This window comes from Rhinolophus sinicus, chromosome 16 (assembly GCF_057876585.1).
Source record: "Rhinolophus sinicus isolate RSI-liver-muscle chromosome 16, RSI-T2T, whole genome shotgun sequence".
Classification (NCBI taxonomy): domain Eukaryota; kingdom Metazoa; phylum Chordata; class Mammalia; order Chiroptera; family Rhinolophidae; genus Rhinolophus; species Rhinolophus sinicus.
Window position 1 is genome coordinate 48061804 of NC_142516.1, and position 26918 is coordinate 48088721.

Sequence of the window (26918 nt, forward strand, 5' to 3'; positions counted from 1 at the left end):
GAATTAAATGGTGGAGATCACAGAGGGAAATGTCTGCTCAGTATAAGAAAGACTCTCCAACATCCAACACAATCAGCTCAGAAAAGGACAGGCTGCCTTAGAGGGTAGAGAGTATAATGTGACGGAGTGTGACAGTAGGAGTGCCATCAGTCAGGGATGATAAAGAAAAGATTCCTTAGGAAGTCCACACTAGATGACAATGACAACCGCCATCACAATAATAGTGACAGTTAACACTTCTACAGAAACTGCCCAGCATTGCTGTGAGGGTTTCACATAGAGTGACCCATTTCATCCTTACCACAGCCACTGGCTCCAGTCTGTGGCCTTAACCACTACAATACACTGCCTAGCTCTGTTGTGGAATCCTGAGGTTACTTGACCTCTCTGTGCCTCCATTTCCTCATAAAATGAGGATAATAATAGCACTTATCTCAGATGATAAAGATTAAAGGAAATAACAGATTTGTTTAGCACCTAGAACAGAGCCTGACACCTAGCAAGTACTTTGTAATTTTTTTAAATATAAAAGTCATTTTCACTTTTAAGAAAAGTTTTACTTTGATGGCAAGTTCTGGAATGCATAAAGAACTGTCTTGGCTATCGTGACCAAACTGATTCAAAAATAATTTTTTATGAAATAAGTGGAACTCAAGACTTCCTGATTTAGATTGATTTTCTAACTAACAAAATTAACCATGAAGAACATGGGTGAAATTGCTAAAGTGAGAGTTCTGCAGTGAGATCAGATTTTCTGTAGACTTGTCAAGGCTGACTATAATGTAAGCCCCTGAGAAAAATGGCCTAGTCCGTAACCCACTGTTGACTTACCATCCCCAAGGCCTTGGCCAATCATTCAGCTCCACTTTCAGAAGAATCCTTAACTGCTTCACACACTGGACTTTACCTAGTACCTACTTAACCAATTCCCAAACCTAGGTCAGTCCAATCCACTTTTGCACCTGCCATCCAACGGCAACCTGGCATCCAGTGCGGCTTAATAAATCGACTCCCCCTGTCACTCCTTTACAGAGTCTCAGAGGCAATATTAAACTTGTATTTCATTCAAGATTCCAAATCTACTCTTGCCCCACCCTCAAATATTCTAGATTCCTCCATAATTGGAAAATAGTAGCCATCAAATACAAATGCTTTTCATTTTTCATGTATCTTCCTCATCATCTAAACTCCTACAACAGTAAATCATTTACTGATATCTTTGCCTAGCTGTTTAACTCTCCTTTGTTTCAAAAAAAGAAAAGAAAAGAAAGCTTCCAGACCTCTTTCCAAGACCAGCTCTTCTAGTCTCTGATGCTGCCCAGGAAATGTCGGTGAAATCATCATCTTTGGTTTGTTGTTCTGGCAGCTATTCCCGTTTCCCACTTCTCTTGGATCTTCAAACTTTTTCTACCCAGCTAGAAACATGCCCATAAGAAAAACATTCTCAGTCCTGTTTTCCTTATAAGCCTTGACCTTTCCCCATTTTGCTGCAAATATCGAAGAACAGCCTCTTGCTGTACGTATGGAACTGGCTCCACTAATAAATGGCAATCACTGGAAGGCAACTTGATACAGGTTATTCTTGATTACAATCAATCTTTTAAGGATGCTTAAAGGTCCTGACATCCAGCAGTTGCAGATTTGGTGACCATTAATTATTTTTTTCCATTTACATAGTGTTTTTTAATAAGCATAATAAAGGAAAATATACCACAGAGGTTTGTTACATGTGACAAACTATACTTAACTATGTCGATATGTGCTTTGGGACTTCCTGCACAAAGCTTATAGATTAGCAACACTAATACCATAAAAAAGGTTTTTGAAGGATAATTCACACATGAGCTAAGTCCTTACATTCTACAGAGTACTGGCTGATGTTATGAACAATAATATAATAATGTAAATTGTCTATATAAACTTAGAGACTCATCTGATTTAAAACTTACCACCTACATAGAAAAATAAGCTTACAGAAAGAAAGGTTTCTCTGTACCTTCAAGGAAAATGATCTGGCAAAAGGACCTAAAATAGGAGAGAACATGACTTAACAAGCAAGCAAACCAGTGCAGGTGGAGCACTGAAAACAAGGAGAGGGAGAGGCAGGGACCAGATCCCATGGCGCCTTCTGGGCCAGAATTGATAGATTTTGGTATACCAGAACAACAAAAAGCAAGGAAAAAGCTGAAAGCTGGGAGATGGAAGGATTAGAGCTGCAGTTTTTAAAGGATTACTCTAGTTGCTGCATGGAGAATAGCCAACCAGAGCAAGTGTGAAGGGGACAAAAATGGGCATTAAAAGGCTGCTTCAGAAGCCTAAGAGGGAAATGATGGTAGACTGGATCAGGCTGGCAGTAGAGATGAGTGCACGATAGACAGATGCTAGAAGATAACATCAGTAAGATTTGGAGAACGAACCGATATGGGGGAAAGAAAGGAAGAGAGATGTAAATGACATGTTGGTTTTCTGAATTTATATCTATACTGGGGGTGCCAAAAACATGTACACAAGTGGACACTTTGGTCAACGTTGCTCAAGCAGTAGTTTGCCATAATCAGAAGTATCTGGACACTGATGGTAACCACTTTGAGCACCTCCTATAATTACAGAAGTCAAATATGACTTGTATTCATCTTTTGTTATTGGTATATATTGAGTATTACAATTTTAATACAGTTTTCCTTTCTTAAAATATGTATAAATTTTTTTGGCACCCTCTGTACATACATGGAGGTGTGGAGTAACACATCTTGTACACTATATACAGACTTATTGACAGAAATTACCTACAGGAGTGGAAGATGAATTTTACATAGTAAAAAGCAAACCTATTTTTTTCACTGTACAGACATCTGCATTGTTTAAATATTTTATAATCTGCAGGTATATATTATTTCATAGTTAAATTCACATGCGATAAAAAGAATCAGCATTTGCCTGGCTGAAAAGGATAGAAATGGCATTTTAAGAAGGAACAATGTATCCAAAGGTACAAACACATGAAAGTACATGGTGCATTTAAGCATCAAGTCGTCTAGCCTTTGCAGAGTAGAAGGAAGGATATGTATTGAGACAGGATGAGCAGAGGATACAAGCTGTATTGGAGTACGGCCAGTTCATGAAATAATTTATGTGCCAGGCTAAAGACAGCATTCCCTAAACTGTAGGAAATGGTGAAGCATATAAAGTTTTTAAGCAAGTGAGTTTATATTTTAGAAAGATCATTTTAAAAGCAGTGTGAAGAGTGGGCCAAAAGGGAGGCAAGAAAACAGGCTGGGAGATGACTTAGGCCAGAACTTAAGCTAAATCAGGGGCAATAGAGATACAGGAAAGATTTGAGGTTCATTTCAGAAGTAGACAGAACTTGGTGATCAAGTCGGACGTGACAGATAGGGAAAAGGGAAAGTCAAGGATGCTTCCCAGGGTTTCTAGTTTAGGAACTTAGATGGTGATGACATCGATTTAAGTTAATTCAAGAGCAGGTTCCATGAGGACAATACATTTTGCTTTAGAGATGCTGAGAGTAAAGTACCTCTAGGTCAAGGTGTCCACAGGGCATTGGACGCACAGGTTTGATCTGAGAAACAAGATCAGGACTGGGGTACACGAACACCATTCCCCAAAAGAGAGAAGCTTAAGCCTCTGCACACGATCTTACCCTCAATGTAACGTCACTGAATTCTTGAGGCAACTGTTAAAAGTTGACCAGTTCCATTCATTCTCATAATTGTGAAAAAACCATGTAATTGTTAAGTCTCTGTTGACTGTAACTTAAAGCCAGAGCTTTTTCTCTTGGTCTCTCTTTTAGTCTTTTATTTTTTCCCCTTTGTCTTTCTTTCTATCTAGTTAAGGATGATATAGGAAGCATAATGTAGAAAACTATGTCACTAAATATTTTCAGTCTTAATTGTAAATGGCAAAGAACAGAACATTTCACAATTCTACCTTTAAGCAAACCTATGTCAAATAGTGATTTACTTATGTGACTCTCCAGTGATTTTTCTCTTGCAAGTCATTGACCCTTAATTAACTGACATCCCCAAAGCAGTCAACTCCAGCTGCAGCTTTCACCGCAGAGGTTCCTGCGACAACTCAGCCGTGTTGTTGCTGTCAGAAACCCGAGTGACACTGTACCTTTGTCTAAGCGATGATGCCCTACGTTGGTGGGAGGTGGAGAGGAAGGACCTGTTGGCAAGGAAACAGCTGCTTCCTTCCTGAGCCAGGGAACACCAGGAAGGTGACAGATGGGCAGAGCAAAGAAGCAGCCAAAAATTACTCTGGCATCTCGTTGGCAAGGATTTTCACTGAGGCACGATTGGATATTTTTAAAGCATATTAATGATTGATGAGCATTTTATCTGCCTGGATGCTCTGTGGAAGTTCAACAGGGCTTCCCACACACTTTCTGCATTTAAAAAACTTTTAAGCTTGCACTGGCACAAAGAACCTGGCCTCAGCCTATGTGCAGTGGACTAAGGCTGCAAGGCACTGTCCATTTACTTTAGGATTATACTCAAGAAGATGCACTTGCTGGTAAACACAAAAAAAATTCATTTTCTGTATAGTGGTTATATTCATACAACTTACTAGAATTACTATTAAATTTCACTTGAAAATGTTTTTCTTAAATATGTTTACTTTTATATGTTTAATTTAAAAAGATTTCTTGCAAACGTTTATATTTTGTTCTTTTATCATTCCCCCTCCCATCCATTTCTGTACCCAGAAAATTAAATATCCAAGAATTCCTGGATAAAACAGACAACCACTGGATTGATATGTTATAACTAACATATTTTAAAAATAGCTGTAAATAGGTAAGTTATTGTTCTTCATCAAACAGAAATTAGCAATCACTAAAAATAACATTAAAAATTAGTGTGGGCATGAAGTATGGAATTTTAAAACAGTTTACTATGCTGATTAATTCAACATTTATATTTGCATCAGAACTTAAAAATCCCATAAATAAATAGAGCTCTCAATTATTTTTAAAAAATCAAGGGATAACATATGTATTTAGACATATTAGCAGCGTAAAGATGTATGCTTCAACACACTTATTGGGAAAACGTCTGAAAATATTACTACACTGAATTCAAGGGCATCCGCAGGAACCTGACATAAAAGTTCTCTAGAATAACAACATTTCAGGAAATTCCAAAAAAAGGAAAAGGGTCAAATAGGAAAGAGCCTCAAATTAATCGACAGAGTTCAGTGCTTGCTCCAACTGATTTTTCTCTCCATTGCAAAAATAAAACAGTCTCGGGATGGGTGGGTGAATCACTTAGATGAAAGTTCATCTACTGGAATAAATGGAGAGGCCGCCTGGGCAGGTGACACCGGAGAGTCGGTGGTAGTGCTGACTTTCGCTGGTGAGTTACAAGAAGATCCGGCACTGCTGCTGTTTCCATCAAGGGTATCAGAAGATACACACACACCAGGATCTGACAGCTGTGCAACGTCAGAAGAAAGCATGTTGGTGATGCCCTGGAAAAATCTCTTTGGCTGATATTCAGTTTCCATTTCACATTTTCTTTTCAATGGTCCAAGAACACTTGGTCTAATGCAATTAATGGGGCTCTGGCTTCTCCGAGTAGTAAACCGGGTCGTTGGGCTGGGAATAGGACTTGGAGGCAATCCATTGCTACTCACAAAACTTTGCAAGGATGGTGAAAAACACTGCTTCCCAATCCCCCGGGTGGGTGACGGTGCTGGTGACACCGGAATGAAATCGATGCGCTTCGGGGAGGCAGATTTCTCCACATCGTTGTCACTCAGACTGAAACTTTCCTCCCAGGAGTGGCTTATCTGCATTGCGTTCTGCACCTCGCGCTCGTGGACCGTCTCCCGGTTGATCAAGTCCATGCCCTCCTCCTGCTTGATCTGGTGCAAGCGGCTGCTGTGCATGCGGACCGGGGAGGCCGGTAGCAGCAGGCCATGGCGGTTCGGGAACGTGGTGCTGTTCCGCCTGGCGCTCGGCGCCTCGGCCTGGAACACCGGGGAAGTGTCACTGAGGCCGTGGATCAGGGGGGCGCTATTAGACCTCCTGAGGCCCCCGCCGCCGCCACTGCCGCCGCCCTCCGCTGGGCTCCCGCCCGTACCCGAAGGCAGCTCCAGGTCTAGTTCCATCTTCTCCTGAGCCATGTCGGGGGGCAGGGAGGCGGGGGCGGTGCTCAGTCAGAGACCTAGGGCTCCCATTCCCCGCAGTCCAGGGCCGCCGCCGCCGCCGCCGCCACCGAGAATCTGTCAGCGGGCTCCTCCCTCTGCGCATGCGTGCCCCTTCGCGCAGGCGTCCTGCGCGCGCTCTCGCGGCGCCAACTTAATGCGTAATAGATGCGCCGCAGTCCTAGGGGGAGGGGTGAGGAGCAGTTGGACATCTAGTCGTTCAGTCCCTTCCGCAAATAGCTTTTGAGCGCAAGCTCGCATTCACATGTTAATCAAGCTACCTTATTCAGGAGTATATATTTATAAAATAAAAGCTCTGACAGAGAGGCCCTTGGTGATGTGAGGCGGTGTGATGGGGACTGGCCCTTGGCCTCACCAGGGACGGCTTCCCTAAGGGACAATCTGAGATCCGAAGAAGAGAAATGGGTGCCGTGCAGAACTGTCCGGGAAGCGGGAAGCTAGGGCCACCGGCCAGGTGGCAGGCGGGACCCGGGATGGGACAGAGGGCTGGCGTGCTGTGGCGTGGAGCAGGGCAGGCTTCTGGTCTTTATCCTGAGAACAATGCAAACTCCGATGGTTTTCAAGCATAGGTGTAATAACAGCGACTGCAAAGCTCACTGGCTGCAGTCTGGAGTGTGATTATTGGGAGATTAGAACACACAAGAAAAAGACCAGAAAGGAGGCGATCCTTTAGGCCAGAGAGGATGGAAGTTTGCACGAAGGTGTGGGAGAGGAATGGAGAAAACGGCAAATTTGAGAGTTATTTGGGATAAGGGGAAAAAATAACCTGTAACTGTATTACTATTGTTTTATTTAGTCATATTTCTAGCACAAGCATATGTGCTTAATAATGTTAATTCAGTACGAGACATTAAATGAAGGGAAAACCAATAGGTCCGCATACTTTAAAAATAAAAAGCACAATACTTGGCTCATGTAGTTAACACAAATTTTGATATTAAAATGGGTTTATATTTAATTCTTCATGTATTCATTCATTCATTCATTCATTCATTATTCATTCATTCATTATCCATTCAGATTTTTTCTGTATACCTACTGTGTGCCAGGCACTGTGTTAGGAATTAGACCCTAATATGGGGTCATTTAATTTATACAGGGCACAAAGAGATAATAGGCTATTTCAGATAAAAAAAAAAAAAAAAAGGTTATAATAGAGCATTACTTGTAGAAGGGAGGGGGCAATTAAATAAAGCTTAGATCTAAATGACAAGAAGTAAGTCACGTTGACTTCTAGTGGACGAATGTTCCAAATACAGAGAATATCAAGTGCTAAGGCCCAAGGCAGACATGAGTTTGGTGAGCTAGAAGAAGGAAACAGGGCCATGCAGCTGAAGCATAAGGGGGAGTGTTGCAAGAGGGCGTAAAGGGGTTTGGATCTCATTATAAGTATGATGAAAAGCTACTGGGGAGCTTTAAGAAGGAGAGTGATATTATCTGCTTTAGGTTTTAAATATCACTTTGGCTCTGTGGAAAATAGGCTGAAAGAGGGAAGAGTGAAGGCAGAAAGACGGATTAGGAACCTTTGGCAACAATACAGACAAGATTATTGGACTAAGGTTGTAGCAGTGGCGACGAGAAGTAGATGGATTTAGGATATGTTTTGGAAATACATTTTATGTTTATATTTAGATGATGAAAGAAATAGATGATTCAAAGGCAACTCATACGCTTTTTTACTTGAACTGGGGCAGTAGATGATAGTATCATTTACTGAGATAGAAAAGGAGTGAGTTTAGAGAAGTGGAAATTAAGAGTTCTGTTTTGGTTGATTTGAGTTAGAGGTGGCTATTAGATATCCATGGGGCTATTAGAACTGAAAGAAAGCTTAGTGATTTTTGTTCATCCCCCTCTTTTTGCAGCTGAAGAAAGTAAGATCCAGAGAGGCTAACTGACATATTCAGCATCACACAGCTTGTTTAACAGTGGGAACCAGTACCAGAATCCAGGTCTCTTGGTTCCTAGTCCATGCCTCTTTCCACTGTATCTCAAACAGCTTTTAACTTGAATTCCCTGTAAAATACAGGTCCTGATGATAAAATAACATTGATTATTCATGCCTAGAATTATACAGAGACTGATTTAAGTTTTCCAAGTGCCAGGCATTCATTCAAAGTGCTTCACATGTAGTATCTCAGTTCATCCTCACAACAACTCTATGAAGTACGTATTATTGTTCTCATTTTGCAGGGAAAACTGAGCTGCAGAGATTAATATCCCCAGGATGATAGTAAGTACCAGGACGTGGACCCAGAGCCTGGCACAAGGTTACCCAGGGTTCCTCCTCCAAGTGCTATTTCCACTTGCAGATTGTTAGCAGCTTTGTGAAGGCAATGGGTTTGAGACAGGATCTGAAGGATAGGTATTATAGAGATATTAATATAGAGATGACATTTTCTATTGAAGTGGCAGCATGATAATAAAACAGTGAATTTGGCTAACACATGAAGTACATGGAGAAGAATAGTAATGGGAAAAATGTTGTAAATGGAAGTTAGAGTGAGAGAATTGGAGCTCTGGATGCCTGTATTTAACATGGGAGGCAAGAGAGAACCATTGATGGTGTTTGACAAGAGGAGTGACACAATGAGAGCTATACTTTAGGACCTGCCAGGCAGATCAAGGATGGAGCTAAATGGAAGAACAGAAGGTGGAAAGATCAACGTTTTCTAAGTGCCTGCTACCTGCCAAGCACTTTACACACTCCATAGACCCTCTTAATCCTCACTGCGATCCTGTTGATAGTTATGCTCATTTCATAGGACAACTGAGGTTCAGAAACTGCAAAAGGTGCTACAGCTACGTGGAAGAGCAAAGGTCTGAACCGATCTGAATCAAGGTCTCATTTCTAAATCTATATGTTTTCTGTTGCATTTCCCATGGATTAGAGAAGGAGAATTTGATGACGAACTCTGAGATGAAAGTACGGTCTCAACTAAAGTTGGGAATGGCAGGAAAAGGAGATGAATTTTGGGAGACCAGAAGGTAACAGCGGAACCTGCCAGGATGTACAGAGGATGAAGACAGAGGAGTCACAAATGACTGAAGTTCAAACAATGAGTATCACAAGGAATGGTACATTATTAATTAAAAATGGAGGAGGATGGAGGAAGAGCATCCAGAAAAAAAATATTAAATAGAAAAAAAGCATTAACTACAGAGTTTATTTTATAATATCCATAGCATTTTGCTAATTTGCATATTACTAAATTATTTCTAATGTTTCTCAAATGTGATGACACTGTTCATCCATGCCTGGATACATACAATCATTATCTTTACTGATAAAGCACAGAGATGGTGATAAGTCCACAAAATCAAACATCTCTGCAATTTGGTTTCTGACTGAACCCAATGGAGATCTTCACTCATTTCCCTGTTTCTACCCTTGTCTCTGCTGTCAATTTTCCACCCAATGTTCAAGATCAGCCTTAAAAAAAAAAAGAAAGAAAAATACTTGAATAGTCACTTCTCTGTTCAAAACGTTTCAGTGGATTCCTGCTCAGAGTAAAAGCTGAAGTTATTACAATCATCAATGGAGCCCTATTTGATCTGGGTCCCTGCTGCCTCTCTGACCCCACCTCTAACTACACGCCCCATCACTGCCTCCCCTCAAACTGCAGAGGCCTCCTTACTGTCCTTTAGCCCACCAGGCTTACTCTTCTTCCAGTGGATGTCCACACTGTTCTATCCGTTCAGGGCTCTGCACAAATATCATTAACCGAGAGACCTTCCCCGACCTTCCTTATAAAAGCAACAGCAGTTCCCAACACCAAGCCTACTCTCCCATGCCCTTACTCTGCTTTTATGTTCCTCCAGAGCACCACATGACATATATGTATATACTGTTTTCTTGCCTCTTATACTCAAGGAGGTCATCTCCATGACAGCAAGCCTTTTGCTTTGTTCCCTGCTGTATGTCTAGTAGCTAGAACAGGGCCTTGTACATAGCACTCTAAGAAGTTGCTGAGTCATTGTGTCAAGTAAATGTTGAACGAATGAATGAATGAATGAATGAATGAACAAACGAATGTAGCTTTGTCCCAAAGAGAAGACAATGATTATTTGAAAATACAGTCTAACAGGCTTTTCTAGACTGACTCTAAGTGCTCCTAACTTTGACAATTCTTTTTCTTATATCGAGATTATTATTATTAATTATAGCGCCCTCCAGACCATGGAGATAGTTGACATAATGGTTAGTTCAAGTAAACTAACAAACTGAAGCCCTAAGTTTCCATTCTTTTTCAACAGTATGCGGATACACACGCAATAGAATTAAAATGCTCAGTGCTGAGGATTCTAAGCAGTGTTTAATATATTGAATTACTGCTTCCTCTCAAAGGAATAAAGGATAAATGAGAGAAAATAGCAGCCATAAAATGCAATTCAGCCTGTTGCAAAAGTGACACCAGAGGAAGGATCCAGGAGATCTCCCCTGAGTCAATTCACCCTTCTGGTTTCAATCTGGTATGAATTAAATACCATACTTAGCTGATACTCACTCCTAAGTCAAAAAACAAGACATCTATTCAATAGTTAAACTTTACTGTGATTAAGATTATATTTTTTCAAACTAACAGGTAGTTTCCTTTTAATTCCTAGGGGAAGTTTTTCAATATTAACCCCACAAAAATGTGACAAGGCAAATATCCACCAGTGCAGATCCATACCGAATGGATATGAAACACAAATGTGCTGTACATGTGTAATCTAAGAGGAGCTGGCAAATATCTTCACAGTCCACATTAACTAGCATCGCCAACCTAGAATAAAAACATTGCAAAGGAAAATTGTACTTTCAAAGTACAGGAACTTAGCACTGTTAACTGGTACAACCACTTAGGAAAATTGTTTGGCATTACAGTATCTAATAAAAGAAAATATATGCATGTTTTATGATTAAGCAATTCCACTCTTGGGTATATATCCAAGAGAAATGAGGAAATAAATCCAACCTTATGTCTACTAAAGGACATGTACAAGAATGTTCCTTGCATTATTACTCGTAATAGCCTCAAACTGGAAACAACCCAAATTTCCATAAGCAGTCAAATGGGTGAATACATTATACAATGGAATTCTTTACTCAACAACATGGATAAGTTACAGTATAATGTTAAATGAAAGAAATCAAATACAAAAAAGTACAACTCCATGACTCCATTTTAATGATGTACAAGAACCGCCAAAATCAATCTATGGAGATAGAAGTTAAAATGGCAGTTACCGTTGGGACTACTGCGTGGGAGGGACACAAGGAAATGTTCCTTATCCTGATCTGGGTGCTGGCTCCACAGGTGTACACAAATGTAAAAAGTTATTAAACGAAATACTTGAACTTTATACACTTTACTGTATATGAAGTTAGATCTCAAAATGCTATTGATATAAAGAGAATGAGAACTTGGAATGTAAATGGAGGACAGAATAGAATAAAGATGTACTTCACTTGGAAGGAAGATACTTTGTTCAAATATTAACCATGAGTCTAATTCTAAAGTGGAATGCTAAGCTTCTAACTCTCTCTGACACACAACAATATCAATGAAAGAACACCTAGCTGGCTTGACAGTAGAAAAAGTGGACATAGACACACACACAACACCTCAAGCTACATTTCACTAGGACCCTAAACACCAATAGACTCCAGCAGCCTCACATAACCACAGGATACTTCTCTGAAGCCAATCACAGATCACCAACAGAGCCAGCGGCTCTCCTAGGTCCTGTTCCCACAGAGCCCTCGAAGTTAGTTATTTCTAAGAAAGCATGCAGGAGGAAATTAAGCCCATTTTACAGCCTTTGACTTTCTCAGCTGCAATCTTTGTGTACAATGGGAAATGGCCCTGCAATATCCTCCTCACATGACTCATGAAATGGAACAGAGTTAACAGCAAAGGAACTCAGCAGAGGCTGCATATTACATATGGGAAGAATGAGAATTGTGTTTAAGGACATGATTTTGGCCAGAAGGAACTCATTATCATCGTGAAACCAAAACAGTGGAAGAACTCGGAAACTGTTGTCAACCATTCATTCTGCAATTACTGAGCGCCCACTAAATATAGATAGTCCACAGTGTTTACACTGGAGGTTAGCTATTCTAATCCTTAAAATTTGAAAGCAACAGCAAGGATGAGAAAATCAAAGCGGAACTTTACTAAGTGGCTTTTGACCCCTCTCACCTTTCATTTTTGATAATAGCTAAAAGCCACCACAACACTTGCATGGAGGCACACCCACTAAACGGAAGAAGTGAAAAAGTAGGACAGGACCTCAAAGGCCTGATTGAAAGAAGCTCACAGCCTAGGCCCTCAGCAAAGTTCAGGTAAACAAATAAATGTGAATTGTAGTTATTTTGTTCAATTTTTTCAAAGGAGAATATTAGGGAAGATATTAAAAATAGCCACCCACTCTCTACTGCCTTGAGTCTTGTAAATAGAATAGAGAAATGAGTTGATATCATTTGTTCCTCCAATTTAGGCAGTGTGTCCATTTTTGGTGCCTTCTCTTTGGCATCAAACTTCTCCTAGGCCATAAACCAAGGTTACAATTGGTATCTGTTTTAGTGGCTATATGTTTCTCTCTGCCTGTCTGCTATCTTTCCCTTGAAGAATTAATGCATTTGGCAAGAAGGGAAAAAGGACAGATGGCTTTATGGATAATGTAAAAGGTTAATTTTAAAACATGCAAAAACTGCAAATCTAGTTGGATTTATATACTTGGGCCTTCCAGTTGAATGTTTGGGAAACTTCTGTATAATAAAAAAAGTATGAAACCTGGAGTCAGACTATCATACTTCTACCACTGTGACCTTGGACAAGTTTGTCAACCTCTCTGGGCTTCACATTTCTCACTCATGAAGTGGGGACACAACCCTTTTTGTCAGGATCGAATGATACAATGTCCACAACAGGCCTAACAAACAGTAAAGGACTTATATAAACAGGTTTCTCTCTATTAAAATACTCAGTGCTACCATCACGAAACGGCCCTGCCCATTGTTCCACTACTCTCACCAAAGGGCTTCCTTTGTTCTCCTGCTTTCAGTTTGAGTGTGTGGAAGAAAATGTTCTCTTCATCTTCTCTGAGACCGTAGTCATTTTTAGAGGCATACATTTCTGTGGACTAAAAAGGTTGAACCGAAAGGTTCATATGCAATCAGGTAGACAGTGTCTGAGAAGAAGAAAGAAGAAAAACATATTTCTAAGACTTTGACTCTCTGAGTCTGTCTGAGAAGCGATGGACCCCAAGGGGCAGAGGGGCCATCAGTAATGAAAAATGTGGCTGGCTCAGTGAATACCATTCCCTTTGGCCAGCCAGTCATTAATCCCCACCACCAGCAGCTACCCATCCTGGTCACTAGGAACTTTTCAATTGGGACTAATCCCAGGGGCTTACTCTTAATTATTCATGTTAAACCCTGTTTTGAATTACTGCTGTCATGTTACTGTCCTTTGTGGCATATAATAAACGGCTGTGCCTGACAAACAAGTTAAACCCAGCTTCTCTTAGGAAAAAAATAAGAAGAGTAAAGGGGAAGAAACTGGGGAAAGATTCAAGAAGTTTCAATATTGACCATTCCTCAAGAGGTGTCTTTCCCTCCCTGTAGCTGATACCGGGTACGTACGTTTTGAGGAGGAGGTCAAATTTTCAACGAAATTTGAAGCTGCTGCCCCAATCTGAAAGATTCATAAACTACCTGCTTTAGGGAAATTTTTTTTGGTTTTAGAGGGTGACAAGTGCACAGCCAAGAGCCACCGAACCTCTAACACACTTTAAGATAGCAAAGTTTACTACTGAGAAAGAGGGCAGCTCATAATTTGTTCTCCTTTCAGCCTGCCCGCTTTACATTAAGCTGACAGGAAAAAAAGCAACAGAAAGAAAAGCATTAGGGAGGGGGTGCTCTAATTCTGTCTATTCTTACCAACTAATTTATAAACTGATTGCAACTGTAATTCAGTATCCATCTGCCTTTTCCACCTGCAGCTTAATTTGTTACTAGGAAATGAACTGTTACCACCCATGGAGTTCAGCCATCTGAAAGTTCCCACCTATTAGGCAATGGTAGGGATTTCCTTTTCACTCTCCTTTTGAAAACTAAAAGCCTAAGATAGTACGTTGCTTCAACCCTTACAATTAATGCACCTTTCACCAAACAATGTTGCTATTGTCATCATCATACAACAGTCGCTTACATTTATTAAGGGCATACAGGCTAGGTATCCTTCTAAGTACTGTGGTTACATTAACTCGTTTAATTGCTACACTGTCTCTAGGATTACTATCCTTATTTATAGATGAGGGAAAGGAGGAACAGAGAGGTTAACTAAGTTGCCTGAGGTGACAAAACCAATTTAGTGGTAGAAGAATTGGAGCCCAAAGGTCTCATCACCACGCTCTACTGCCTGTCATAAAATACTCTTGGATTCCTCAGACCTGCCATGTTAGTTGTTCTCCAGGTTATCTTTAAAGAACATTGATGAGTTGACATGTACAGGATAATGACTCTGCTTATCAGAAAGACAAATAAGGGGGACATGGAATTGCATGGATTTACAAATACATTGAGGCTACAAAATTAAGCAATTTAATAAATGGCCTGTTTTCCCAAAGCAGTCAGTCATGAAAACAAATGCAAAAGATTAGAACCACAGAATGTCACATCTGAAAGGGACTTTCGGAATCACCTACACTGACCTTTCTCAGCAAGGATTAAGTGAGGTCCAGAGAAAGCCAATGACTTCCTCAAGGTCAAAAAGGCATCCAGGATGCTTTATTAAATTCATAGGGGTTAGTTCCTAATATTTGCTTCCTAGGTTTCCCTTTCACTTTAAACTCTCTAAACAACAGCATTCACGTCCATGGTTTAAACTCTGACCAATGTACTGATGATGCCTCTCAGATTTATACCTCTAGATAGGGCTTACCTATCTCTAGACTGTCACCTACTATATAACCACCTACTAGACAGTTCCACTTTCTGTTCCACAGGTCCTTCAAAGTCATCTACAAACAAACTCACTCCTCCCTACCCCAAATCTACTGCTTCTCTTGAGAATTGCACAATCTATCCAGACAACCACTTCAAAATGTAACATGTTCCAGATCTCTCCTCCTTCATGTCTCCCGTATCATCCATCACAAAATCTCTTACCTGCTTACCATCTGACATCCTCCTCTTTCTTTCTGCCTCTATTATGAAAGCAATCTATCTGCCCCCAACTATGGCAATAACTTCAAATGAGTCTTGCTCATCTTAGGATGGCTCCAACTCTATTCAATTTGCATAAATGCTGCCAGAGTGAATTTTTAAAAATAAGCTCATCAAACTAACGCCCTACCTTTTGCTAAGATTCTTTTGCTCAGATCCAGGGGCACGTTTGCTAAGAATCTTTGCTAAGATTTGTTTACTAAGATCCAGGGGCACATTTGTTTAATGTGCCCCTGGAGGCCAACTACAGAGAGGAAAGCAGACTGAAGAGGCAGAGGGCAGCAGAGAGGAAGGGAGAAAGTGGCGAACCCAACATCTGCCCAAGTTTCTCCGATGCTCTACTCCCTTTGAATGAGAAGTGCTACAACACAGTCTTTAAGAACCCAGGTTCTGAAGTTGGAGAACCTGGGTTGAAATCTTGACTGTAACTTACACATATGTGACCTGGGGGTCAAGTTACTTACCCTCCTTGAGACTCAGTTTCTTCATCTACAAAATGAGGATAACAGTCCCTCTATCAAATAATTGTTGTGAACACTGAGGTAATATGCATGAAGCTCTAAGAACACAGCCAGACATGAGATCTCTCAAAAGAGATCGTGGAACCATAACCAGTATATCTTACTTGACTAGACTGTTGTCTCACTTTTCTTTCCGAGGCACCAACCACCTAGCCAGCTCCTCACCCAATATTTACGGAGCACCAGAACTATACGCAGTTCAGTTTGAAGACGAAACAAATCCCAGTGACGAAGCTTCTCGGCTAGAACCCTGAGATTTCAAACTCTTCCATGCCACAAACCACGCAGAATCTGTTATGATTAAGGCTCTACAGAGGGTATTATACATATGAAAAAGACCCCAGGGAAGGTGAGCGTCCAGGAAGGAAGCAAGTTGCACATTATTAACAGTAATATAGGCTAGTGTTCATGCTCTCAGCCTTTAAAGCATCAGAATCATCTGCGGAATATTTAAAAACAAACACAACAGAGCCCCAAAGTAGAGCTTCGCACTCAATAGGCCTGAGGCGAGGTATTGGGATTTTTATTAAAAAAAAAAAATTATCCAAATGAATCTGTTGTGCTCCAGAGGTTGGAAACTACTGGGGTCAAAAAAGCATGTCTACTGCTCCTAAGTACTTATTCAAGTACTAACAGTTTAGAAGATAAAGAGATTGCTTTCTGAGTAAGGGGAAAGCAGAGGTGTATGAAGAAGCCTTGAGAAAAGCACTCCAAGAGAGTCCGTTTTAACCCACGTTGGAGCATGAGAAGACATGTTAGCAAGAGTACTAGTTGAGTAAGACCTTTGAGTGTTTTCATTTTCTGTTATCTGGACTTTGTCCTATCAGTTTTAACCCCAAGGGATTACGACCTTCATAAATTGGAAAGAACTGATGACCAAAAGCCGGGAAAGAAGGGACTGTGCCCCCCCCCTCAGGAGTTGGCATTTTGCCTCAGCAGGGCCTTGCCAAGTGAGGGGAGAAGCTGAAATGAAGTTGCAGGCTTTGCCAATTACATGGCCCCTGACATCTGAGAAACCAGCTCAAAACAGTGATTTAAAGTGACACTAGGACATTTTATGGCCTAAGAGTGAACAGAAAGGTTCCTGGGTTTTCATCCAGTAGACCTCTCTCCATTGAATATCTTTACAGGGAGAGGCAAAAATAAAGAGAAATTCTGATTATATCCCCTGAGTGATGCTTGTTACTCCTGGATGGACGTAGCAGAAATGCTGAAGAAAATAAGAATTGTGTGGGTTTTTTAGTGTCTGGGAGACACCTGGTGATCTTGGAGAGAGGACTCCAGAGAAACCTGGGGAGAGAATATGCAGAAAAACATCAGATTGGAGAAGCTGCACCCTAAGTAGATGGTTAGAAACTAGAGGCAGTCAGACAGACTGTACTTTGAAAATCTTGGCTGACTCAAATTGAGAAAACATTTTTCAAGTTCTGACTGAGTGCCAGCTGCTTTTGCATAGACTGTGAGGAAAGCAAGCCATAAAATGTCACCATGATGGGTCACAGAAAGGCTCTAAGGACAGGATTTTCTTAAACATGTTTCTTTCCTGAAAAGTGACTAGTGGTAAGACAAATACTAATGATATAAAAGAAAAGACAATTGAGACAGGAAGCCCTGGAGATGGAATTGAGGGCACAAGTAATAGGTTATAAATATTTATTTGTTTAAAGTTTATAAAATAACTTTTAGCTTTAGATCAGCCAAACTGGGGAAATCACATTTTTCTTTTCTTCATATACATTGGCTAGTGTCAGACTACTGCTTATGTGCAATCAGCTTCATCACTGTCAACACAAAAACTTCCAACTTTCTACAGCAAAAATGAAGGGGAAATGCAACCAATGCTATTCTAGAATATCCAGCAGATCTTCCAGCCAGCCATAGAATAGAAGCTAGGAAAAATTAAAAAACCCCAAAAACCCACAGCATAAATGACAGTGAAAGCCGATCCCATTTTTCCCACTTAATTTGCTTTTGGTATCTGTAAATCCCAAGGGCGCAATTAATTTTAATGATATGTCAAAGAACAGAAAGATTTCCCTGGCTAAAAAGAATTCTCCACATACTGCAGAATTCAGAAGAAAGAATGCACTGAGGCACATGTAGACATCGGCCAGTCCTCCACAAAGATGGGCCTCTAATCCTTTATTTTAATTTTACAAATAACAATTTTTCAATTTTTAAAAATAAGACAGTGGAAATTTGGATGTATTATTGGGTATCAACAAATTGTACATTTAATTAAGCCTATATATCTTAATTTGTCTAAATGCTTCCATTACTTTTCCCAATAGGGTGACCAGTCAACTCCTATAAAAAAAATGTATACAAGTGGACACTTTGGTCAACGTTGCTCAAGCAGTAGTTCACCGTAATCAGAAGTGTCCAGATGCTGATGGTAACCACTTTGAGCACCTCTTGTAATTGCAGAAGTCAAACATGACTTGTATTCATCTTTTGTTATCAGTATATATTGAGTATTACAATTTTAATAGTTTTCCTTTCTTAAAATTTGCATATATTTTTTTGGCATCCTCTGTATATAGACACTGCTTTACAACTAATAGTCTAGCAAGTTTGCCCAGTATCTCTCTGGTTTATTATCAATACCAGGGGTTCTAACTGAAACGCTTCCAAGGGTGGCAGATAGAGTGCTAGCACTAAGAGAAAGAGCATTTGCACTTAGAATGGCAAGACCCTGGGCATCTAAAAGAGGCAGACAGCCACTGCTCAGTTCCAGCCAACTCTTGTTGCCCTTGCAGAAAAGGATGATATACGAGTACATTGCTGGAGCTTCTGATTTTTCAAGAGACGTTGGAAATCCAGGTTTTCAAAAATGTGGACTTTTGCGATTTATAGATGTCAAATTAAAAAAAAAAAAAATTAAAAGGCTAACATATTAGGTAGGCCTGATCAAAAGGGTATAAAGGCTGTCTTAGGCACAAGCTCGTGACTTCTGAAAAACCCTTCTTTTGTCTCCTTACTTTACAGTCTCAGCCCACTTCCCCCAGGACTCTTTTTCCATAGCGAACTTTGTCATTTTTACTTATACTCAACCCCCATTTCTGGCCACATGCTAAGAGAGGGTGGCAGCACCATGTCTTAGAAGTGAAAGAATGCCCTGTAGTGTTTTGCGTTCATAGTACATGAGCGACGGTGGGGGATACCTCTGAAACCTCTCCTAGTGGAAGATGCATGCATCCAGTTTTTCCTTTTCTTCCCACCTCTATCTCCACCAGCAGCAGTTATAACTAGCCACATATCTCACTGACTTCTCTTGTTGTTTCTATTTTGCAGTTCAAAAGTCTACAAATAACGATGTTTGCAACTTCCACTCTAATGTTTCTATTATTTCTTTCTCTTATCTCCTGGCTAGTATTTCTGAGTCAGGTTTATAATTTCAGTGAAAGTGAGTATTCTTATAATACATTTGATTTAAATGGGAATGCTTCTTGTGTTTCACAAAATATGATGCGGGTTTGGTGTGAGACTGTATGTTTAAAATAAAGCAAGAGAAGTAACAAATTCTACTTATTCCAATTTTGCCAAGTTTTAATATTTTTCTTTTCAATCAGGGATGTGTGTCAGATAATTTTTTGTTACCACAGAATAATTTTATGTATTCTTCTAAAAGTTAAGTTTATTTACGTAATTTACATGAAATGAAATCACCCTTTTAAAGAATACAGCTCAGTGAGTTTTGACAAATATATATAGTCAGGTAACCACTGCCTCAATATATCATTGGATATTGAACTTTAGCAAAGCATTTTTGGCCCCTATTGAGATGACCAGATAGAGTTTTCTTTTATGATCTGATATGGAGACTAGATTCTCCAGTAGGAAACCAAGCTCACATTCCTGTGATATCCCCCACTTGATCATGGTATTTATATAATGTACTGCTAAATTTTATTTGATGGCATTTTACTGAAGGGTTTTGCATCAATATTCACAAACAAGAGTGATCTGCAGTGTGTGAGAGCATACACGCGCACATATGCACACACACTATCTTCCAGAAGTTCTGGTACAAAGAACATTTGGCATCTTAACAAAATCTGAAAGTTTGCTTTTTGCTTTATGCTTAGAAAAACAGTTAAATATTAATGTGAACATTTGTCCAGGTTTACGTGGGACAATTCTGATTTACACTCACTGTCCCAATTAAAGCCCTTTCAAGAAATTATATGGTCCCCCTACGTAATAATAGTAATGTCCTTGAATGCTGGAAGAATTTCCTGAGGCCATCTGAGGCTTACACTTGAATTTAGATAGTGCCTTTCAATAACTTTTTCATTTCTTCCATGGTTATTGACTTAGGCTTTCTTTCCTGGGAGTCTCTTTGATAAATTTTCCTAGAAAAATCACCAACTTCATCTGTCTCTATAGAATTTCACATAGTACCTTAGAATATTATTTTGTTAGTTCTCCTTTTTGGTCTCTACTTTTGTTGATTTTTTACTTTCTCTGGTAATAAAAGAAATATTTGTTCATTGTACAAAATTTAAAAAATAAAGACACGTAAAAAGAAAAAGTTGAAAATTACTCATAATCCCATGATCCAGAAATAACTACTATTGACATAGTCGTGTAAAACATTTCAGACTTTTATCTGTCTCCATACTTAACTTCCTACCTACACACACAAAATGTTTATTAATCTGCCCTTTCTATGTTATAGGATATGAATATCTTTTTCATACCAACAAATACAAATTTACATCTTCAATTTCAATGGCTGTGGAGCACGGTTATACCATGACTTTCTTACGTAAATTCCTGATATTAGGGGAGGATAGGAAGATAGGTTAATTTTTTAAAATTATTTCTAACAATGCTGCATTGAACATTATTTAACATCTTTGCATGCTCATTCAGTTATACCTGTAGGGCAGATTACTAAAAGTAGAAGTGCTAGTCAAAGAGAGATATATCTAAAAACAACTTTTTGCTTGTAATAAAGCCCATTTTTTAAATAAAATAATCAGCAAAGAACAAAGTAAAGATTTCCCACAATCCATTATCCAGTGATAGCTTGTTAACATTTTGTTAGTTGTATATACACCAAGTTTTCATGCACAGTCTTTTTTAAACCATAAATGAGACGACATTATACATACTAGTTTGTAATTTACCAGATTCTGTTGTCTTTTCCTGCATAGCATCATTCTGTATCACTATAAGGTATTCAATAAATAAAAGAACTATAATTTGATTTTTTTTTTTACTGAGGGAAATGTGAGATGTTTTCAATTTTTGCTACTATAAACATCACTAAGGAAAATATCATTGTCCTTATTTTTTTGCCCCATTGTTCAATTATTTCCTTAGGCTAAATTCCCAGACGTGGAACTACTAGATCAGAGGACGTGTACTTCAAGGCCTCTGATGAACACATCACCCTTGAGAAAGTCTACATCAATCAACATTCCCAACACAGTCTAAGTGTTGGTTCTCCACACACACTTCAACCTCAGGATTATCATGCATCTTAGACGTAGATAACAAAAAGTGGCTTTTTTTGGTTTTGTTTTTTGCATTTTAAAAATTAACAAATTAGACAGTTTTTCATGTGCTTTTTGGCCTTCAAACTAAGTAAAATTATTTTATATGATCTATTGTCTATCTATAAACAAAATAGCCACCTAAACTTATATTTATTTCTTAAAACCTTATATCCCATTTTGCTGGAGAATTGAAAAAAGAAAAACATGCCTTGCAGCCTTGCATTTTTAGAAATAGCTCTGGTGCTCTTGCTGGAATTTTGCTTTAAGTTTATTCCAAGTAAGGGAGAACAACCATTTTCTCCACGTTATATTAACATAAACATGTACCAGAAAATCATTATAAAATGTTTGCTACAATACAGAATTCAGTATAGCACAGGTAAACACCCGACTTTTCAGGATAGTAAGAGAATTTTAATAAATATTTCATTCTAATACAGTCTCACCTCTCACTGCTCCATGGGACAGGCCGCTACAATAAGGCTAGAGGCAAATTCTGTTTCATCACAATGTCAACATCTGTAATCCTGAAGCATTAAAAATTAGGAGCAATCTTTCTCAGAGCTTTCATTTTTATTTTTTTCAGAGCTTTCACTTTTAACCAACCACCCATTATGAACAATTGTGACTGATTTCCTTTGGAGCAAAACATGGTGAACATTCTTTTTAAAAAAACAAAAAACAGTTAAGAACAAATGACCTACAAGTGAATTCAAGATAATGAGAAGCAATTGCAGCATTCCTTCAAAGCACTTTTGTTTAAATATTTAGAAACAATATTCAGAACACATTCTGAAAGGCAGCGAATATTTCCATGGGCCTCCACTTTTAAAAAAATTTCTAGTTTTATTTAAAAATGTACACATCAACGTGTAACATGCTTCAATGTTTTTAATGACTGTCATTAAAAAGATCAAGGCAATTATAGTTTGAAATACAAAATCAATTTTTTTGTGATACATTGATGTCTATGATTACGAGATCACATAATAAAGGTAAGGGCAAGATAAGATTTATTTTATCAAGTATAACTAGGATAAATTATGTCTCTTTATTATTATTACTTTTTCTTTTGATAAAGTGTTGCCTAATCTGCCTGACCTTGAGATGCTTGATAGAATATATATAGTAACATTATAGCATTAAATGATAGCATGAAAATCCAGTAAAATAAATGTTTATATTCCTAAAGCATTCAGTAGATACTAAAATTCTAAAGTCCTACAATAGTACTTTGATAATACACCAATTTCAAGAGACAAATCTCATCCTCCCAACTCATTCATTGCAATACAGATTCCCAAATACAACAGATTCCAAAATCTAGTGTAAGAGATGATTAAAACAACAGGTTAGAAAAATGAGAAGACATGAAAAAATACAAAGGCCATTCTACGTAATTAATAGTTCTGTGAAGTCACCCACAAAAGATGGGCTCAAATATTCCCAGAAATAACCCATTTAGCTCCTGGATGCAATGAAAAAATGACCACTATAGAGAGTTTTTATTATTGAAACTAAGGTAAACCCAAAAATATCATCGAAGAGCAGCCAACCTTAAAGAGAATCAAGATAAAGTGGAAAAGTTGACATCTCCTGAAAGCATGCTCAAACAAAGGTGATGATTTAAAGAAAAACAAAAAAAGGCTGGGGGAGGGGTGTGTCCAGAAAAAGGGATATCTGTAAAAGGAGAAAGTCAGAGTGTCTCTAGCATTTCCAGAGGAGATGATGTCCAAACCACAGGCTCTGAGAATTCTCACCTGCCCAGCAGACATGTGGTTAGTGAGCATGGCTGACTCACTGGGTTGACATTGTCTGTTGAAACCAGACCTTCAAAGCACTCATCTGCATTTTCTCTGACTCCTCATCCTCACATACATCACATACACAGGAGCTCAAGAAAGTTTAGCAGTTCATGGCAGGAACACATATCACCTCATTGCCGTAATTATCACAGCATGCTGAGTGGTTTCCATTTTGAGCATAAATTGATAAAGTGACATTTTTCTTCATCAGTCTCTGATGATTTTGAATAGTATGCATCAATTCACCAGGGGACTAATCAGCCTTGCAAAATGACAACACAGCATTTATAAATCTACAAAGGTGCAAATCATAATTTTAAAAAAATGTTTTAAAAATCTTGCAACAATTTCCCCATGCAAACAGCATTATGTGAAAACTCCTTAGCGTGGGCCCTACAGACTTTGCGTAGTTTTTTAACCTCCTGTAATATCATGATTGTAGTCATCATCAAGAACAATCGCTGACATTTGCTAAGTATTTTTCATATGTCAGGCCCTGTCCTAAAGTATTTTCCTTAAGACAGACATCTCATTTAAAACTCACAAAAAGCCGTGAGGTAGCTTGTGTTGTTTTCTTTGTTTTACTGAACAGGGAATTAAGGCACAGAAAGGTTAAAAGCTTTGCCTTATCACAATCCCACATGAATCTCATACTGAAATATATCCAGATCTTGCAAATGCTGTATGCCTTTGCACACCTCTGTTCCTTTGCAAACTAGTGGTTTTGCCCAGAACTGTTCAACTTCTTCTTATCTGACCATCTCCTATTGATTCTTCAAGACTTAGTTTAGGCTAAGAACCTTGTTCGAGAATCCTTTCTAGACACCCTAGCTTTCCTAAGAAAAGTTAGATCCTCCCTCTTCTGTGCCCCTATTGTCATATGCACCCACTCACACATACCGTGTTTCCCCGAAAATAAGACCTAGTCAGACCATCAGGTCTAATACGTCTTTTGGAGCAAAAATTAATATAAGACCTGGTCTTATATAAGACTGGGTATAATATAATATAATATAATATAATATAATATAATATAATATAATAAATGTAATATAATACCGGGTCTTATATTATTGTAAGAATAATATAATTTCATATTATTGTAGAATCTATTTGTAAATCATTTTGTATATTATATTGTAATATATTATATTATAATATTGTATATTATATTACATTATATTATATTATTGTATGACTAATATAATAATATAATAATATCATAGTAAGAATCTATTTGTAAATCAGTTCCGCACTGGGCTACAGACTCTCCTGTGGTCACTGCCAGTATCACTACACCGACCTCATAGTCTTTCACTGCACAACCCCAACGGGCATCATTCATACGGACTATAGAGTGATATAAATGGCGAATCCTGGAGTTGTAAGTATAGCAGCTCTAAGGACACTTTCCCACTGCCGTCCAAAGGATTTGGCACAGAGCAGGCACTCATAAATACTTCTAAGTAACTGCATGGCTGAGACAGATCTCATAATAAATGTGAGGTGGAACTTAACCAGTGAAATCTCCCAACCAGTTTGTACCCTCCAAACCAACACTTCATAAGGTCAAGTCCAGATAACCTAAAGGTAAGTGCTAGCTTTGCCCCTCAGTAGTAGTACACTTAGAAAAATCTCTGCCTTATCCTCTCTCTATCAGCTTCTTGCACATATTCTCTAAATGCTAACTGTGAATTCAGATTTCCCTCTAAGCCTTTGATGATGGCATAATTAATCTGCAAATAGATGTGGCAGAGATGCAAATAATTATAGCAAGAGGCAGATATACAAATCTACCCAAAAGAGTGGACTGAAATGCAAATTAATACAGTCCATTTTTTCTATTTTAATGAGCAAGTTCACAAGGATATTATGATTCTATATTCAGAAAAACAACACTCCACAACTTGCAACGAGCTGCTCAGCAGAGAGAAAAAAACGGCACACTGAACTTTGGCAAACATTTATATCTTTGATTAGAGTTTGAAAAAAAAAAAAGCTTAGCCATTAAATTCCTATTTTCTTTAGAAGGACACAGTTTCTATCTTTCCAGCTAGAGATTGAGGCAGGTGTCACTGAAGAGAAATTCTTTAGTCATTCGAGGTCACTATTTCACCCCAATTCCTTCAGTTGACTCCTGCCTTCTATTACATAATGACTGTCTCTAACTCAAAGTGGGAAAAGGGAGCAGAGAGAAGTGACGAGCTCTGAAATTACTGGTAAAAACTACGAAACCACAGAAACGTGGCAATGGGCTACGCAGAAAAATGGCCCCCTGAAGAAGGCCTCATCCCCACACCTTATGACTATGCTGTGATTACGACAAGGGGGGATTAAGCTGCAGGTGAAATTAAGGTTGCTAATCAGCTGACCTTAAAATAAGATTGTCCTGGATTATATGTAATCACAAGGGTCCTTAAATAAAAGAGGGAGGCGGAAATGTTGATGTCTGAGTGATGTGATGCTGATGTCTCGGTTGGCTCTTCCTGGCTTTGAAGATGGAAGGAGGCCAAGAACCAAGGGATGCTGCTGGCCTCCAGAATCTGAAAAACGCAAGACAACAGGCTCTCCCCTTGAGCCTCCAGAGGAAGGCAGCCCTGCTGAAACCATAATTATAGCCCAGTGAGGCCAATTTTGGGCTTCTGACCTCCACAACTATGAGATAATAAATGTCTGTTGTTTCAAGACACTAAGTCTGTGGGAATTTGTTACAGACAATAGGAAATAAATGTAGGCAGTTTCATCTGAGAGATCAATTATTTCTTTAATTTGTACAGCATGTGAACATTTATTCCCCCAAAGGACAACGAGGAGCTCCTGTGGACTACCATATCTAATGTAGCCATTCCCTCACCCACGCTGTATGTTAATGAAACATGACACTGCACAGTTATCTATTTTAGAGAAATGGTCTGAAATACATTCAAATTGGTGTGGCATTTTGCAGCGCTGTGCATACAAGATTCATAACATTTTATGAGTGCCAAAGGGACCTCAGAGAAGGACATCTGGTCCATTCCCCACTACGAATTAATTATAAATGAAGACGTCCAGGCCAGAAGGCTTTGGGCAGTACCATGCTCCAGGTCGCACAGTTAATCAATCAATCACAGAGCCAACTAAGTCTTTCCTCTCCCCCTCAAGCCAATTCTCTTCCAATTCTATGTGCTACTAGTCACTAGGATTGAACGCTGTGCACAAAACTAAAATGGCACTTGAAGGATATGTAACTGAGGAGGTGAGCTTTTAATTTTAATTAAAAAAAAATTAAACGGATCCTTGTTTTTGTTATTGGGAAAGTTCTAAGTATGTTTGGAACAATCTGGGAATGCGAGTCTATGTTTTCAATGGCAAGCTATTGAAATCTAAATACACATCAAGTATTTCTGATGAAAATCCAGTGTCTGAATGTGCTGTAAGTGTTAAATGCACACTGGATATGGAAGATTTAATCTGAAGAAAAAATATAAAATGTGTCCTTTTTTTCTTATGATTAAATGTTGAAATGATAGTATTTTTGATATATTAGGTTAAAATGCATCATTAAGATTAACATTACCTGTTTCTCTTTACTTTTTAAAGGTGGCCACCATAAAATTTAAAGTTATTTATGTGGCTGTCATTATATTTCTATCAGACACTTCTGTCCCAAAGGAATAGACTGAGACCCTCGTGAATT

General features: G+C 38.8%; 2 protein-coding genes across 2 annotated transcripts in view; both read right to left on the bottom strand.

The window, feature by feature from the left end:
• The window catches only part of PIP5K1B (phosphatidylinositol-4-phosphate 5-kinase type 1 beta), a 280298-nt gene that overhangs the window by 208089 nt on the left and 45291 nt on the right, over window positions 1-26918 (bottom strand). The gene's annotated exons all lie outside the window — the stretch shown is intronic.
• PABIR1 (PP2A Aalpha (PPP2R1A) and B55A (PPP2R2A) interacting phosphatase regulator 1) lies at window positions 4893-6272 on the bottom strand. The gene has a single exon (XM_019730391.3). It carries the CDS (start codon window positions 6145-6147, stop codon window positions 5284-5286), a length of 864 nt encoding a protein of 287 aa, XP_019585950.3. The 5' UTR covers window positions 6148-6272; the 3' UTR covers window positions 4893-5283.